At 38.7% G+C, this 18,738-nt stretch overlaps 1 protein-coding gene across 10 annotated transcripts in view; it reads left to right on the top strand.

Annotated features, from left to right (window-relative positions):
* Positions 1-18,738, top strand: part of EPS15 (epidermal growth factor receptor pathway substrate 15) — a 42,865-nt gene that overhangs the window by 16,539 nt on the left and 7,588 nt on the right. For all 10 annotated transcript variants that reach the window (XM_015870461.3, XM_085511702.1, XM_085511705.1 and 7 more), the window contains exons 13-21: positions 7,606-7,678; positions 11,795-11,956; positions 12,560-12,757; positions 13,072-13,269; positions 13,802-13,879; positions 14,133-14,223; positions 15,496-15,531; positions 16,409-16,545; positions 17,912-17,981. In XM_015870461.3, the coding sequence (XP_015725947.2) occupies positions 7,606-7,678; positions 11,795-11,956; positions 12,560-12,757; positions 13,072-13,269; positions 13,802-13,879; positions 14,133-14,223; positions 15,496-15,531; positions 16,409-16,545; positions 17,912-17,981 (1,043 nt within the window). The remainder of the gene's footprint in view (positions 1-7,605; positions 7,679-11,794; positions 11,957-12,559; positions 12,758-13,071; positions 13,270-13,801; positions 13,880-14,132; positions 14,224-15,495; positions 15,532-16,408; positions 16,546-17,911; positions 17,982-18,738) is intronic.

Below are 18,738 nucleotides of genomic sequence, written 5' to 3'. Positions count from 1 at the left end.
ATTAAAACTAGCTGCAGCCCACAAATGAATGGGATTTCTTCAGATTTTATCAGTATGAGATTGCTTTGTAAGTGTGAATAGTTGAGCTTAACTTGGTATATATCACTAGAGGTGCCATCCTTTGTGAATGTTGGACAGCAGCAGCTACGTTTTCCTAAACAGAAGTCAGGCTAGGAGGATTGTAGAATGGGTAAGTCAGTCTCTCAGCAGTAAGGAAATAACAAAATGCCCTTGGAAAAAAGCAGAGCAACTGTTCCTTGCCATGTACTTTGTCACGGGTTACTTAGATTTACCTATGCCCGTGACAGGGGAAGCCACCCCACGCCCCCCCCCCGGGGCCCGGAAAGGAGGGGGAAAAGGGGAGTGGGATAAAACAGCGACAATCTAAGGAGGAAAAACTTATTTTACTAAATATGATATCGAAATACAAGATAACACAATATAATATAATTAAGGCTAACAAAATCGAACGAAACAGAGAGAGAGAGTCTCCGAAGACCGAGAGGCCTACTGTGAACTCTAGGCGACACGGCTGGAACGCTTCCCACTCTCCGAGAAGTTCGAGAGAAGAAGGAGGGCACTCCAGCCTGGGAACGAGATTATATAGAGTCCTGGTCCCGTGACTTATTGTTACTCCTGTTGTTCTCTGGGATATGTAGTCTTCTTCTGTGGACTGCACATTCAACAGAAGTATCCATACTTGACATGATGTTATGATGTGGAATACTGATAGCAAAATTACAAAATTACAAAACCATGACATTCCACCCCTTATTCTACATTATTACATCATGGTTAATATATACATATATATACATATATATACACGTATGTAAAATTGTGATAGCTAAATAGTAGAATTGCATGTAACATAACTAAATGTACAACTATAATAACTAAAATACACTACACATGCAAACATATATATATATATATATAGATACATAAAATTATTGACTGCACTCCCCCAGCATCAAATTTCCTTGTGGCACACATTGAACATCCCCATCCTTCTGCATTACCCACCAAGTGCACCCAGGTCCCTGGGCAAAGACAGTTCCACGGATAGGTTTGCCCTTTCCAGAAGCTGGAAGGACCCAAACAGCTTTTCCTAACATGTTCTTTACATGTATAACAGGGACCTTATCTCCTTCTACAGTGTGTAGGGGGCTAGATTGACTAGGACCATCACGATTGACAGATCCTCTAGTATTGACCAACCAAGTGGCTTCTGCCAGATTCTTCTCCCAGTGCTTAAATGTTCCACCACCCATTGCTTTCAACATAGTTTTCAACAACCCATTATATCGTTCAATTTTACCAGAAGCTGGTGCATGGTAGGGAATATGATAAATCCACTCAATGCCATGATCTTTGGCCCAAGTATTTATAAGAGAATTTTTGAAATGTGTCCCATTATCAGATTCAATTCTTTCTGGGGTGCCATGTCGCCACAAGACTTGTTTCTCAAGACCTAATATGGTGTTTCGAGCAGTTGCATGGGGTACTGCGTATGTTTCAAGCCACCCAGTGGTTGCCTCTACCATAGTGAGTACATAACACTTACCACTGCGAGATCGTGGCAAGGTGATATAATCAACCTGCCACGCCTCCCCATATTTATACTTTTGCCATCGCCCTTCCTCCCAGAGAGGTTTCATCCTTCTGGCTTGTTTAATTATGGCACATGTTTCACAATCATGAATAATCTGCGCAATAGCGTCCATGGTTAAGTCCACCCCTCGGTCTCTGGCCCACTTATACGTTGCGTCTCTTCCTTGATGGCCTGAGGTCTCATGAGCCCATCGAGCTAGAAATAATTCACCCTTATTCTGCCAGTCCAAGTCAATTTGAGCCACCTCAATTTTGGCAGCTTTATCTACCTGATGGTTGTTTTGTTGTTCTTCAGTAGCCCGACTTTTGGGCACATGTGCATCCACATGACGCACCTTTACAACCATATTCTTTGTTCGGGAAGCAATGTCCTTCCATAGTTCAGCGGCCCAAACAGATTTTCCCCTCCGTTGCCAGTTATTTTGTTCCCACCGCTGTAACCACCCCCATAAGGCATTTGCCACCATCCATGAGTCAGTATAAAGATACAGCATTGGCCACCTCTCCCGTTCAGCAACATCTAAGGCCAGCTGGACAGCTTTTACCTCTGCAAACTGACTTGATTCTCCCTTACCTTCAGTGGCCTCTGCAACCTGTCATGTGGGGCTCCACACAGCAGCTTTCCATTTGCGATGCTTCCCTACAATGCGACATGATCCGTCAGTGAATAGGGCATATTTCTTTTCATTTTCTGGTAATTCGTTGTATGGTGGGGCCTCTTTAGCACGTGATACCTCTTCTGCTGGTGATGTTCCAAACTTTTTATCTTCAGGCCAGTCCATGATTACCTCTAGGATTCCTGGACGATTGAGGTTTCCCATTCGCGCTCGCTGTGTAATCAGCGTAATCCACTTGCTCCAGGTGACATCGGTAGCATGATGGGTGGAGGGAACCTGTCCTTTGAACATCCAGTTCAGCACTGGCAGTCGAGGTGCCAAAAGGAGCTGTGTTTCAGTCCCGACTACTTCGGAAGCAGCCCGAACCCCCTCATACGCGGCTAAGATCTCCTTCTCAGTTGGAGTGTAGCACTCTTCAGACCCCTTATATGATCGACTCCAGAATCCCAGGGGTCGGCCTCGGGTCTCTCCTGAGGCTCTTTGCCACAAACTCCAAGTGGGGCCTTTCTCTCCAGCAGCAGTATAGAGGATGTTCTTTACATCCTGTCCAGTCCGTACTGGCCCCAGAGCTACAGCTCGGGCTATCTCTTGTTTAATCTGTTCAAAAGCCTGCTGCTGCTCAGGGCCCCATGCAAAATCATTCTTCTTCCGCGTTACCTGATAAAGGGGGCTTACAATGAGGCTGTAGTTTGGAATGTGCATCCTCCAAAAGCCCACTGCACCCAGGAAAGATTGTGTCTCTTTCTTGCTAGTTGGTGGAGACATGGCAGTGATTTTGTCGATCACATCTGCTGGGATGTGACGACGTCCATCCTGCCACTTTATACCTAAGAACTGAATTTCCTGGGCAGGTCCTTTTACTTTGCTTCGCTTAATAGCAAAGCCAGCTTGTAGAAGAATCCGGATTATCTGCTCTCCTTTTGTGAAAACTTCTTCTGCTGTATCACCCCACACAACAATGTCATCAATGTACTGCAGGTGTTCAGGAGCACCACCCTGTTCCAGTACAGTTTGAACCAACCCATGGCAAATGGTTGGGCTGTGTTTCCACCCCTGGGGCAAACGGTTCCAAGTATACTGAATGCCCCTCCAGGTGAAGGCAAACTGTGGCTTGCATTCTGCGGCCAAAGGAATAGAAAAGAAGGCATTGGCAATGTCAATGGTGGCATACCATTTGGCTGCTTTTGACTCCAGCTCGTACTGGAGTTCCAACATGTCCGGCACAGCAGCGCTCAATGGGGGTGTGACCTCATTCAGGCCACGGTAGTCTACTGTCAGCCTCCATTCTCCACTGGCTTTACGCACTGGCCATATGGGGCTGTTAAAAGGTGAGTGAGTTTTACTGATCACTCCCTGATTCTCCAACTGGCGAATCAAATCATGAATGGGGAGCAAGGAATCCCTGTTGGTGCGATACTGCCGTCTGTGCACTGTCTTTGTAGCAATCGGTACCTGCTGCTCTTTTACTCGTAGCAGCCCCACAACAGACGGGTCCTCTGACAGGCCAGGCAAAACAGACAGCTGCTTAATGTTGTCCATGTCTACAGCAGCTATCCCAAAGGCCCATCGATACCCCTTAGGATCCTTGAAATGCCCCCTTCTGAGGTAATCAATACCCAGTATACATGGAGCCCCTGGGCCAGTCACAATAGGATGTTTTTGCCAGTCTTTGCCAGTGAGGCTTATTTCAGCCTCCAGCACAGTCAATTCTTGAGAGCCCCCAGTCACTCCAGAAATATGGATTGATTCTGTCCCTTCATGACTGGAGGGCATTAGGGTGCACTGTGCACCGGTATCCACCAAAAAATCTGTCACGGGTTACTTAGATTTACCTATGCCCGTGACAGGGGAAGCCACCCCACGCCCCCCCCCCGGGGCCCGGAAAGGAGGGGGAAAAGGGGAGTGGGATAAAACAGCGACAATCTAAGGAGGAAAAACTTATTTTACTAAATATGATATCGAAATACAAGATAACACAATATAATATAATTAAGGCTAACAAAATCGAACGAAACAGAGAGAGAGAGTCTCCGAAGACCGAGAGGCCTACTGTGAACTCTAGGCGACACGGCTGGAACGCTTCCCACTCTCCGAGAAGTTCGAGAGAAGAAGGAGGGCACTCCAGCCTGGGAACGAGATTATATAGAGTCCTGGTCCCGTGACTTATTGTTACTCCTGTTGTTCTCTGGGATATGTAGTCTTCTTCTGTGGACTGCACATTCAACAGAAGTATCCATACTTGACATGATGTTATGATGTGGAATACTGATAGCAAAATTACAAAATTACAAAACCATGACATACTTGCATCAAGTCTTTATTTAAAAGTTCAGTAATGTAGAACTTGTTAGATAATCTACAGCAAGAACCGTAAGCCAGCTACTTTCTTCTGATCTCTGGTTTGGAAGTAGCTGAGTTGTTACAACTTAACAGTAGGGGACTGAAAGGGAAGAGAAACTGAGTAAACCCTAGATGTTTTTTTCTAGCAGTGCCAAAATTAAGCACTGCTACACTAGGAATTCCCACAATTGCACATGTATGTGGAAATAAGAAATGTTTGGCAACTGAGTTTAAATGATTCTACCTAGTATATGAGCAGACATTGATCACTTCTTGTGGAAGAGAACTGATCTATTTATTAATTTTCATTTTTAACTAGTGTTGTTCTAACTGTTAGCAAATGAGAAGTGAGGCCAGGATTGTTTCACAGATGGCTTAAATGGCTCTACTGACATGGACCTACTCAGCTGTCAGCTATTGCAGATGTTCCCACTGTGCTGGTTCCCATTCTTAAATAATACTCCATTCACAAATTGCAAAGCTGCTGGGTTTACTGATGTGATTTGTTTTGTGTATCATGTGCAGTGTGTGCATTGGGTTGTTCTTTTGTTGTTTTGTTTTTTTCAATGATTACTTTTGATTTATTTAACAAAAAAGCCTCCTGACCTGGCTGCTATTAAGTTACCTAGGGAAACTGCATTGCTTACCTAATGGAGGGCGAGTTGGTTACAAATGTTATTGTTAAGGCCACGGGTGTTTTTGTGTTTCCAGACATTGTACAATGGGACTGTATGATCCAAGAGATTTGTCATATCCACTAATAGTTTGGTTATGCTCCTGGTATACAGGGGCATACCAGGCAGTCTGTAAAAGAAATGGAGGCATTCAGAAGATTTAGTAAATTAAGTAGGTCTGTGTTATCTTCATTTGAAACAAAGACGCTTTACGCAGGGTGGGGAGCAGGGAGGTTAGATGCATTGTTCAGCCTATATCCACTTAGCTTATTTTCCTTTGTCTCAGACTAATGCCTAAGCTTTTCTTGTTCTGCCTGACAATAATTCTTTCACTTAATTTTTTTTTTTCTTTCCATTTATTGTTTCTATTGTGATCTGACCAGTGTATGCTGCCTGTGGATGGGTATTGTGGCCTATTGCTTGCTTAGTATAGTCCAGATTGCAAGATTTTGGTACCTGACCTCTATTGAAATAAAAGAGAAATGAGTTTCTTTCCTGATGATCTCTCCAGGCCTATCAGTAACAGGAATTTGGGGAAGCTATATATTAAGGCATACATACCTGCTTGCATTTTATTTCCTGCTCAGTTTTCATACTCAAGCTGGAAGAATAACAAAGCAGCTATTTGTTGATCTAGTCAATTATTCGTTCTTTTATCTTCAGTTAGGAATAATATGCCTGAGTGCCTGTGTTTGATAACTGTCTGAGAGCTTGATGGCATTTTTGAACTTGACTTCTCTTTAGATCTGTGGAAGTGCTTTGAGATTGAGACCATTTATTTATAGAAAGTTACAAAAGGCGAAAGTCAACAAGGCTCGTTTCAACTCTGTGTTGTGATGCCTTAAATATCTGAATTCATCTATGCAACAAATCCTGGTTTATTGAGCTAAAGGAATGCACTAGGTTTGAAGGAAACCGTACATCTGTGTAGAATTTTCATGATCAATTTTTTTTTTTTTTTTTCTGATAAATGAGGACTGGGAAGTGTTGTGAAACGTGAGGATTTACACCTAAGAAAATAACCGGGCTCATTCTTCAGGGTCCTTCTTTCCACATCTTTCTGCTTTCCTCCATGTAAACCTCTCCTTAAAGCATGGTCAGCAAGTTAATTGGATGCTGAGATAAATGATAATTGAACATGATATACAGTGATAATTTTTCTAAGTGAATGTTTGTAAGATGTGATATCTGATTATATTTTTTTCATTTTCCATTATATATGCTTTAGCATGAACAAGCATTGCTTGCCCTGAATAAAGACAACTTTCTCAGAGGAGATGCTCCTTTTTACTTTGGAGATGGAAGTGCTTTATTTCTTATTAGAGAAGAGTAAACAGGAAGATTAATAGTTTTGGATTGATTGCCCATTCTGCTGTTATTAAAGCATGAAGTTAGCTTAATTTTAATATGTACCAGTAATATCATTTGATAGCTTTTCCCTAAGGTAATTCATTTAGAAATGTCAGAATTTGAACAATGATAATACACCCATCTTCAATTTACATAGTCATTTTAATAGCAGAGTTGTTATAAACTTAAATATTCATATACGAAAGCCATTGTTAAAATTGCAAAGCCTACCCTTCTGCTTTTCCACATCTGGTAAAGGAGAAAAGATAGCATACACTGTGTGGGGATAGATTCTTTTTTATATGAACATTTCTGGGTTTGTGTGGCTTTTTCCTTTCTTAAAGTTATTGTTATCTCTGGCTGCCAAGAATTTTCTGATGGTAATTCCCCTGTCATTGGTAGTCACTTTTAGACTAGCACAAATGTCTGTAGGGACAGACTTGATATGACACAGCAAATAACTATATATGCAGTCTGTTAAGCGTATACTGATTGCAGCAGGCTAACTTTTCTTCTTGTGACTAATCTTACCAACAAATATATCTAAAATATGATAGTTGAGGTTAGTAATCTGCTAGGTTGGCCTCAAGAAAATGCTCTTAGCTGCTGTTAGCATAGGAATTACAGTATTTGCAGGGGTTAACAGATGGAATCTGATGCAATCCCTCCCACTTTTCCCAGCAGTTTTCATTAGACAAGCGCTCCATAGCAACAGTGAGATCACTGAAGACAGTATTTCATTGATTTTTCCCTCCCGCCCCCTTCCATTTTTAAGCCATTCTTATCACTGAAGTGCAGTTGGGTGAAAGGCATCTTATTTTTTTTTAATGCAGAAGGCTTATGTGGGCTTCTGTCTTGTAAATTATTTGGAGAGCAGAAATCCCTTAGATCTTTTGTGTTTAATGTTTCACTATGTATTTAAAGAGAGATACGGGGTTAGGAGGCTGGATAACTGTACCCGCTGTAGCTGATGTTCTTAAGTATTCTTGCATTGTTTGCTGGTCTTCTAGGGAAAAGAATAATGTAGAGCAAGACCTGAAGGAGAAAGAAGATACCATCAAACAGAGGACGAGTGAGGTTCAGGTAAATAAGACACAGAATTATTGCTCAGATATCTGATATTGCACCATGTGATGCTTTAATGGCAATGAGATTACTGCATCTTTAGATCACATCGCTTACTGAGTGGTGGCTAAGAAAAAGAATGTACATTGAAATATATTTGGTATACAAATGTGGATTAGTAGGGTTCTTTATATAAATGTGTGAGCTCCTAGGATATGTAATCTGCATGGAATTTTAAATAAAAAATATTCAAAATAATAATTTTCTTTTAAGCAGGGCTGTCTGATATCTGCTAAAAACTGAATAAGACACTTTTGTGCCACAAATTAGTAAACTTAATGAGGCTGAATTAGAAGGACTTTCATATGAGGCTGCTTCTTAAAAGTCTCAGTAATTAACCAGCTTGAGAAGAATATTGCCTAAAATAAGTGAATTCTGAAGTAATATATGTGATTTTTATTTAAATTAAAATGATTTGAATAAAATATTTGAATTTTGCAAATGCTTTATGAATTAAAAATTACATAGTCAGCATCAGTGTTTAGGGTGTTAACAATTTAAGCCCTGAATTAAATACTGCAGAGCATATTTAAGTTAAATTGTAAGGTGCAGAAGCAGCTGGGATTGCAACATTAAGGAAAAAAAGCGTCAGTGTTATATCTGATCATTTACGTTTGTTTCTGAATTTATTTTATGGAATCTTCATTAGTTCAAATACCCTCTATTTGATTAAGAGTAAATGGTATAAATCTCTGCATTTTACTGTTTTGGGTGTTGGAAGGTTGGTAAAGAAAAGCCAGTGTTGCAACCATTGTGACTCTTGTGCTCAGCTATTTAATATCCTTAAAGCCTAGATGATAATTAATAGTCTGACCTTTCAGAAGATAATCAGATGCTGGCCTGTTGGTCACAATGGCAGCCAGATTGACCATTCCTGCAGTTCTGTCTGTACATGCAGTCATCATTCTCCCCTTCACCATGAAGGACCTTTTCACACTGTTAAAAATGCTGATAGATTTTGTTATTTGGGCACACATGGTGATTTTGTTAGTTTGTTCTGAAATTCGTGTGTTCATATAAGATTGAGTTTCTGCTGCCTTTGTACATGAGGTGTCTAAAGGTAAATAAAACACCTGCCACTAGCATTGTGAGGCATAAAATGTTACAGTGTTAGTGAGTTCTTATGTCTATTTTGTATTCTTTGATAGTCAGCAGCATCACAGAATCAATGAAATCATTGTATCCGGAGCAGTTGTGTTCAAAACAACTGTCTTAGATCTTTAACCTCTTAGTGATCACATAAGCTATTTGTATCCTGCTAAATATAATGAGTCCTCTGTCTGTGAAGCAGTCTATTGCTGACATGTCAGAAAAATGGGAACCCATCAGGATCAGATGGGATATGACTACAGCATTCGTTTGAGCTCATGGTTCTATATCTCTGGTCTCCTTGTTCCTTAATGTTGGAGGACCCACATGTTACATGAAACTTTCTAGAACTTCACAGAATAGCAGTGGCAGATAAAGAATATCTTTACATCCTGTTGTTTGGTTATTGTTTTTTTCTGATGTTCTTATGGTAATATTTCTAAAGATGGTATGCACAAACTGTGTTGTAACCTGCCACTTTTGACCAAGCTAATGTGGTGGCATCACACGGAGGGGTTCATGATACCAGGATTATATCCACTGACATAAATTATAATCTCACAAAGGCTTGTGAACAGTTCTACATGGGGGAAGAGATAGAAAATTGTTTTCCCCTGTGAAATAATGTATGTGCTGTACAAGTAGAGTCTAAGGAGAAGAGATGGAAAAAGAGTTGCAGGGAAAACATAACAAACTGATATTTTCTAATGCTTATTAAAGTGTTATCAGCACTGATTAAAGGCTGTTTTTTTCATAAGAGATAATGAGTAGAATAGCAACGATTGAGAAACTGAGGCATTTTTTAATTTATTCTGTGAAGGAGTTTTCATTTTCTTATAAATAACAGAGATAAGAAACTCAGATACAAGATGTTCTTGTCAGAAGATAATTCAGTTTTACAGAGTTGATGTATCACTAAAACACTAATTTTTGACCACACAAATATCGTTTCAAAGCATCCCCTTGTGCTGTCACCAAGCTGCTCATCAAGACCCAAGTGCTGGTTGGAGCACAGAGTGCCTCAGCCAGTAGGCACTACCTCAAGTTATGGGGTTATTTCCACATTCCCAAGGCTCAAATCCTCCATCACGCACTTTACATGTGTATGTGTATGGATTCTTAGTGTGTCTGCAGAGACTCTGAAATAAATGGTGATTCTTCTGGCTTTCCCAACTATGATTGGGAAAGAATACCTAGAATAAAATTCCCTAGAGTTCTACTGACATGTAGTCAATAGGTCTGTTTCCAGTTTTAAGTGGAATATTGAAGATTTTTTTTTGAACAAACCTGTGGAACTCCTGGAAAAAAAGAAAAAAAGCCCAATTTATGTTTGTATCTATGGAGGTAAGGAAATCTATTTTGGAGATACCAGGTATAGTCAGGTCTCCTCAGTGCTTCTCTATGGCTGTGGCTAGTGCAGACATTGGGACTCAACAGAAACAGTAGCAAGACTGGAAGTCATTTATATTTAGCTTGTTTCTGTGTGTGACTGAAAGGAGCTGTTATTTCCATCCCTCAGCCTGGTTGTTATGTTGAGAGTCAGATGGTATTTGTATTCAAAGTCATGAAAAAACAGAATGGATCAGGATGCTTTCCCAGTTGTCCAAATCACTTGATGCTGTCAGAGCTTTTTGCATATACTGATTTATTTTCCATAAATCAGAAGTAATCAACAATTCATCTAGTCTGGCTGCTGCAGGTTAGGCATAAAATTTAAGCTCTTAATCCTGAAGTAGTTGAATGGATTTTGATTTTTTCTTTGAATAAAAGAATTGGGTTTTTTATTAGGTGGTCTTCTGATTGTCCTGAGGTTCCCCATTTTGCTGAGCATCTGACTGCTGCACCATATACATTTGTTTCCATCTCTTTTTGTCCTGATTAACTGGAGGTGTTAACAGATATGGATTTACCGTCTCCCCTTGTTTAAAAAAAGATAGTAATTTAAAGAAATCACCTAAAAATGACAACAGACCCTTGCCTTAGAACAGTACAGAAATACATGATCTCATCAGAATGTAATGTCAGCTTTTTTTCTGACTGTCCTAAATTGTCATATTGTCATATGAATGAAGAATAATATGATTCTTCATTCAATTGCTTTTTTTTTTTTTTTTTTTTTTTTTTAGAAAGACTGCAGTCTTCTCTCATCGAAAGCTTCTGTAATAATCCTTTTTTGATCCCTCTGTATTACTTCTTCTTGACTTTGACAGTTTTTGCTAGATTCTTGTCTTGGATGTTGTTTTTTTTCCCAGTGTTATCTCTGCAGTTTGAAGTACAACCATTATTGTTGCTCAGAAATGAACTAATTACCATATGATGCTACTTTCTGTATCTTATATTTTATTCACAGCTGTTCCCTAGAACAAAACATGCCATGTTTTCATATGTGGAACATGCATTTCTTACCAGGACTGTTACTTGGAAACAAAAAAGAGTTGGGGTGATTTCAGCAAAAATTGGAGGCGGGGGAAATCATAAAGGAAGTGTATTTGGATTAATAAGGCACTGATTTTTTTCTTCACCTTGCTACTAAAATGAGTTTGTATTGTTGGTGTGTGTTTCTGAGGGGAAAGGAACATAATAAAGAATTCAATTACTAAGGAACTCAATAAAACTTATTGCTAAAATATAGAAGAGAGAATGTAGCAGCCTAAACAAGGATGACTTCTGGATTCAGAAATGAAGCTTGCCTCCCACTGATTATGTAGTCGTAATCTCTGATTAGTGGTATGATCTTCAGTGTTGCAATGAGATTTTAATGTATTGGGTTGTTTTTGTTTGGTTTTTTTTTAATGAAAGAAAAAGCAAATAACTATTTTTCTCTTAGAATTAAAGCTTGTGTGATGCACGTGAAATATTAGCCTTTGAAAGGTAACATGTTGATACTCTGAAATTTGACTGATCATCACCGCAATGTATACTATGAAAGTTAATGATCAGAGGAGGAGCAGTGAACAAAGGCAAAGCTAATCTGTTCTATCACAGGATCTACAAGATGAAGTAAAACGAGAGAGCAGTAATCTGCAAAAGCTGCAAGCTCAGAAACAGGAAGCACAGGAAATACTCAATGATCTTGATGAGCAGAAGGCCAAGTTGGAAGAGCAACTCAATGATATCAGGCAGAAATGTGCAGAGGAGGCCCATCTGGTAAGGTCTAGTTAGTGGCTTCAGCCCTTAAGGAGAACTGCTGCATTTTGAATATTGCATGCTTGCAGTGTGTTGTGGGGGTTGGGAAAGGAGAAAAATCTTTCAAGATTAAACAGGCTGAGTTTCAGGATTTTGTGACCAGCAGAGACATCAGTTATTTCACTGACCTCTTTATGTCTCAGTGCGCCAACAACTGCAATAAGATATGTTTGCACACATGTAAGGTTGTGTACAAACAAATGACATAAATGTGTAACACAATGTATATGCAACTAGAAACACTAATTACCAGGACTGATTTCCTGGGATTTAAAAAAAGAAATTTTTCTAACATAAAATTTCAGAGTTGGTTTTGTTGTGGTTTTTTTATATATATATATATCTTTACTATTAGTAATATTTGTATTGGTCAGACAAATAGCAAATTAATCTTCTGGTAGAGTATGGTCTGAAATCTCTGCTATAGCTGGTCATAAATCTGGTCATAAATCCTAGCCTTTGCTGGATATATTTGGAGGTGTGGGATATTTTTGGTGTGGTGATGTTGGTTGTTGTTGTTGTTGTTTTCCTAATTTGGCTTTGGAATCCTTGTTTATGCTTTAGATTGCCATGCTGAAAGCTGAAATAACAAGCCAGGAGTCAAAGATATCAGCATATGAAGATGAACTGACCAAAGCTCAAGAGGAGCTGAGTCGTCTGCAGCAAGAAACTGCAGAGCTTGAGCATTGCATAGAGTCTGGGAAAGCACAGCTGGGACCTCTTCAGCAACATCTGCAAGATTCACAACAGGAAATCAATTCGGTAAGGCACTGTGAAAAGGGAGGGGGGAAAAAAAAAAAGGAAAAATAATAATTTAAAATACAAAAAACAGGAAAAAAAATGCCAGTGATCACCAGCAGTATGGCCAGCTTCCTTGGCACAGCAGATTCTCAGGTCTACCATATCTCTTCTAGATTAGTTTTGTAGTTCTCTATGAAATTCTATAGTTATATTGTACTTGATTTTGCATGAGAATTACAGCTATATACCTTCCATCTCACATTTAAGAAGGTTAAGTTGTATTCTAGTTTCCATGTACTACTGTGCTGATACACATGCATTATTTCCATTTACAGGTGCAGACAAAACTTCTTGAGCTGAAAGAACTGGAAAGTAACCAATTTAGTTGGCACTCTCAGCCACAGAATGTACTTGTTAATGGAACTGCGGATCATTCTAGTCTCAGCAACAGCAGCAGTGAAACTGCTAACCTTAATGAGAATGCTGAAAGGGAAAGCATAGCTGAAGATGAACAAATAAACAATATATCCCCAGTGAGTAAAGTGTTTTGCCTGTGTAATAGTGATGCAATGCAGCTGTGAAGTTGGAATAAATTAAGAATGTATTAAGATTGATTGTATTTTGTTTTTAAGCATTTGCAAAGTGAGCTTTCAGGATGTTATTCTGAGGGAGTATTCCAGAGATCTGGAAGTTGATAAGAAAGAAACAGAAAAAGAGGCAACAGAATTCTTTTTGTGCATTTGTTTCCAAAGCTAAATGTCATAAATTGAAGAGCAAAATTAATGTTAAATATGAGCAGCTGTTTCCAATTGGTGCAGCAGAAATAGAATGAAGAATAGTACAGAAGTCTGAATGCTGTCTTGCTATTTAAATGTCTGTTTTCTTTGTCTCAATTTATCAAACACTTCAGTGTTTTCTAAGTATGAACCTCTTGAGGTATCCTTTAGTATATCCTTACAACAGTTTGGTACTTAAAATGGAGTAAGCAGTGTAGTGCTCTGTAAAATGGAGTAAGCAGTGTAGTGTTCTGTTTACTTACATTGAATTGCTTTTATCCTTACGTAGCCAAGAAATAGTCCTGAAACAACAACTGCTGCTGCAGAAGAAGACAAAGAGACTCCAGCTGGAACTGTTACGAGAAAAGTGAGTTTGTTCAAATTTAAGGGAGGAAGAAATGAATGTAAAAACAAAAAAACCCACAAAATAACTAGGGCATGATGCCACAAATGCATTCATCTTATATAGCAGGTTGATTTTTACTGGGGAATGCTGTGGCTCTCTGTTGAGTCTTGATGAATTCAAACTCATTTCAGCTTTAAGAAGTTAATAAATGATAAGAGAATGAGATAAATGTCTCAGACTTCACACCTTTCTTTGCTTCTTTTGGGTTCTTCAGGAGGATCCATTTGATGCTGAATCTCACCCATTGCCTGATATAGTTTCTGAAGCAAGCTTAGAGTTCTTCCAGTCCGACCCCTTTGTTGGCAGTAAGTACACTCTTCTCTCCAAAAATGTGACAGATTAAACTTCTAGTCTTTATGAAATAAATGTGAAAGTACTTGAGTGACAAGAGCCGACAGCAGTACAGAAATATAAATGAGAGTTCCACGGTGTATCTCTTTGCTTTACCTGTGTGGTTTTTTTTTTCCCTGAGTGCTTCTTTTTCTTTTATTTTTTTCCCCTCTGGAGGTCTCATTTTGGTATTAAAGGTGTGGGCATACTTGTGATACATGTGGTGTCAGTGATCTAATTTGCAGCACAGAGTCACAAACAGGTCATCTGAGGGTTCAGTGAGCTGTGGTGTGGGGAGAGTGTGGGTGGCTGAGAGTGAATGGCTTTGGCCTACTTATGGCAAGTTAGGCACTGAAAAAAAGATAATGTGGAACTGTACCATCTGTTCATCTGTGGAAGTGCTATGCTTTATTTTAAGAACTTGCCGCTCAAGAATTCTGTTGATCCAGTTTTTTTTCTTATAACATTGGAAGGAGTGATCTGTCTGCATAGAGACACTTGGAATATGGGAAGAGTTAATTTGGATTAACTGTTGAAGCAGATGTATGCAGCTAAATAAGCTAAATTTATTTTGCATCACTTGGCTTCTAAAAGTTTGCCAATGAAGATTTAGGCTTTAGTTCACCTTTTTCAATTAAAAAGTTGTTCTAAAACTTCAAAGATTTTATTGTGGGTTTTTTTTTTGTTCAGATTGAAGTAGTCCTGCTTATGGGACATAACAGCCTTCCTTTCAGAGGAGGAAGATATGTCAGTTAATCAGTCTTTTGGATTTTGTGTGCTCAGTTTGTTTAGAGGTAGATATCTAGAGCTGTAAGACCTTATATATGTGAACTGAGGGAATATACTGATGCATATATTTATATATATACTTGCATCCAGTATAGAAATGAACACTTGACGGCTACTATCCACAGTGTCTCTGAGAATTAACAAAAGTGGGACTAAGTTTCCATCAGTAGTTAGCCTGTGTTACTGTGGTGTAAATACTGCACAATGTGGGTCTTCACTGAGAACAGCCAACAGAGATGCCTTTTTCAGATGACTGTTATTGTGCGCTTTGTGCTGCTAATAAATTATGTGATGAATATTTGCTTTGTTATCAGCTCTTGTTCCACTAAAAATAATAAAACGGTTCCTCTGAGTGAGGGCAATTCTAGCTCTAGAAACTTGTTTCTGTGGAAAAGACTTCAACTCAGTACACAAGCTTTATGCTTTAAAATCCACAAGTCACTTATTCCTTTCTACAGGTGATCCCTTCAAAGATGACCCTTTTGGGAAAATTGGTGAGCAACTTTGTAACTTCTAATGTCTCTTTTCTTTTTCTTTTTTTTTTTTCTTTTTTGTAAATGATTCCTAGTAGAACAGTACTTTGGGGGAAAAGTGTCACCACTTACAGTGTGAAAAAGGTGGTAGTGATTTGAAAAGTCACTGTAGGATGGATATATAGCAGTAGCAGCTGCCCACTTGTGTTAAACCTTTTCAGAGAAGCCTGTTCCCTAGGAACTTCTCTCTTGCTTTTGAAAGTATTCTTAGTGAGGATTTAAATATATGGAGGTGGTAAATGGAAGGCCTCAAATTCAAAGGATGTTTTGTTTGCAGAGGAATAGGACTGTTCTCTTAAAGACTCTTAATTCAGCAACTTTCTGTAGCACAAATATTGAAGAAGATTGGAAGATCTGTTGAGACTGTTTCTTTAAGCAATGTTGTTGCATTACTTGCTCAGTTTTACCAGTGGCAAAAAGGAAATGGGGAGTGGGAAGGCTACGGCAAAACAGCATGGTGCACCCTGTGTCAAATAAGGAAACATCAGTTATGTTGAGGGAGTGAAGGAGAAGAAAGTATGAGAGTTCTGAAAATCATTAGTTTATATAAAAATGTTTCTTTGTAAGGGAGCTGAGTTAGAGAAGCTATATATTTACATGGTTCTGCTGAACTGTTGGCACAGTATAGTTTTTGTTGTGTGCAGAAAATGTCGGTTTGTCTGATGTTTGAACCATAGAATTTAGATTATTCACAGATCAAGGATTTTTGAAGCATCAAATCCGTCTTTAAATGTGTCACTTTCTCACAGAATGAAAGAAGCAATGTAACATTTCATTTTTAAGATGCAAAGTTAAATAAAGCAAGTAGAATTGTTAATAAGATGTTTCCTTTTTTTAGATCCCTTTGGTGGTGATCCCTTCAAAGGCTCAGATCCTTTTGCAGCTGACTGTTTTTTCAAACAGTCCTCCACTGATCCTTTTGTGACTGCAGGCACCGATCCATTTAGTGCAGCAAGCAACAGTAATAATACCACAGTAAGCTGATCTCTCACCTCTATATAGAATGTGGACAAAATTAACCACCTGGTGCATTTGGACCTACCTTAAAATGCTGATATTCAGAAATCATGTAGATAAAACGTATTTCTCACTACATGGCTCTCTCTTGTTTCTTTCTGTTGCTTTTTAGAAGTAGCCATGCAGAAAACAGACATAAAAACATTTTTTAAAAGTATTTCAGTGTGCAGTTCCACACACTGGAATGTTTTTGGGCTAATGAGTTAAGCTCTACTAATAGCTGTTGGAACTTAATCTTTGCTTTCTTAATCTCACCAGGTTCTATTGAGACACTTCACTTTTTTTGCCTCCAAAACTTATAGGATCAATAAGTATGTTTTATCTTACTTAAAATCTGATGCAGTAGCAAGTTTTTTCTAAAAAAACAAGCTGTTTTACAGATATGTTGCTTGGTTTTCATGGTCTTTTTTAACGAGTCACTGAAAGCCAGTCATAATGTGGAGACCATTACTAAATGGCATATTCTTTCAAAGATACCTAGGCCTAACTTCTAGCTGTTAGTATTGAACTGAATTGTTACTGATCAGTCACCAGGCTACAATAAGGTAGAGCTGGACATAAAACCTTCTTTGATGTAGAATGTAACCATAATGAAAATAAGGTAATATTGAGGGCTGATAGACACTTATTCTAAGAAGCTGATATTGTCTTAAGTTTGTCCTGTCTTTTTGCCATATCCTCTCTTCAGTGGTGCTAATCGTATCTCAGTTCTAGTTTTGTGTGTGTATAAAATCTGATTGAAAATACAAGTGGACTATTAGTGCACGTAGGAAGCAAGTTCAGTGGCTGTGGAGTGTGCCAGAGGTGAACCTGCAAAAATGAGATAGTGAGGAATTACTCCACCTAACAGGGGTGTTCTTTTTCTTCTGCATGATATGTGTGTTCTGCAGATGTTGAGGTCGTATTACCAGACCTCCAGCCTTAAAAATTGTTTTTCTGCCATCTTCAGTACTTACCCTGTACACCGTCCTTCATCAAATCACAATATTCTAACTTCTAACTCCTAGACTAACAGTAAGAAAAGTATGGGGGCATGGGATGGACAGTCTCTAGCAGTTGATCCTTGTGAGATCTGCATTTTTAAAGTTATGCATTCATCATAAGTGCTTTCCTGCACCTTTGTTACTGATGTCATGTAGCAATATCTTTATAAATAATGTCATGCTTCTGTTTATTTTGATGCCTGGCATAAAGATGCTAGACCAACATTATCTTAAACTTTCTAAGCTTAATTTGTAGTGATTGATTGTGATTGTATTCTTAGAACAGGAACTTCATCAAGCTGAAAAACAAATTTCCCTCTAAAGTAATTCTTTTATTTTAGACAGAGATGCCAAAGAAAAATGATCCTTTTGCTCCTGGTGGAACAACTGTTAGTACATCAGATGATCAAGGTAAAAGGAGATTGTGCACTTGAAACTTGCTTTTACTTCCTTTTCCTTGTTGTTGTTTTTTTTTTGTTGTTAGTCTTCACTGAATTTGCAATGGGAGCATTTTAAGGACTTGTCCCAATTCACATTTGACATAAGGAACAAGTTTGTAGGGAGGGTTTTTTATCTCAAATAAACAAAGAAGTCATTATCCTTAGCATGTATCACCAAAGACTGACTTTTGCAAAAACCTCAAATTGGTGAAATATCCCAGTCCCACTGTTTGGGCCAGATTAGTGGTTTCTGCTACTTCCCATTAGGGTTGCTTTTAAGAGACGTCATGTTGCTGGCAAAGTAAAATACCGAGGTAGTTACGTACTATATAAGAGTATCTAAAATAGAATAACTATTTGATCAAGGTTTCTATTTGTATTGCTATGTCCCTCTCTTATCTGAGAGTAAAGATGTTTTTGGGAGGAGTCTGATCCGCTCTATGGCCAAGTTGCACGAGGAAATGCTTGAATCCAAGACATAAATCTTTGTGATTTTGTATTGTAAGCAAGTTTAATTGTAGTAAGAAAAAAAAATAAAAATGAACAAACAAACAAACTAAAAAACCAAATAAAACAACCCAGTGTCTCTGGAGACAGAGAAGTGATTATTGGTAAACATAGTATCCTTCTTATTTTACAACAGAACAGCAGTTGTTACCACGCCTTGCAGCGTACCAGAGTTGAAGAACACTGTTGTATTGCATGTTGAGTTCATGCAAGGTTTGAAG

Source organism: Coturnix japonica, chromosome 11, assembly GCF_054131305.1.
Source record: "Coturnix japonica strain WE chromosome 11, WE-NBRP24, whole genome shotgun sequence".
Classification (NCBI taxonomy): domain Eukaryota; kingdom Metazoa; phylum Chordata; class Aves; order Galliformes; family Phasianidae; genus Coturnix; species Coturnix japonica.
The sequence above is the reverse complement of the archived record's forward strand: the minus strand, read 5'-3'. Positions and strand labels throughout refer to the sequence as shown.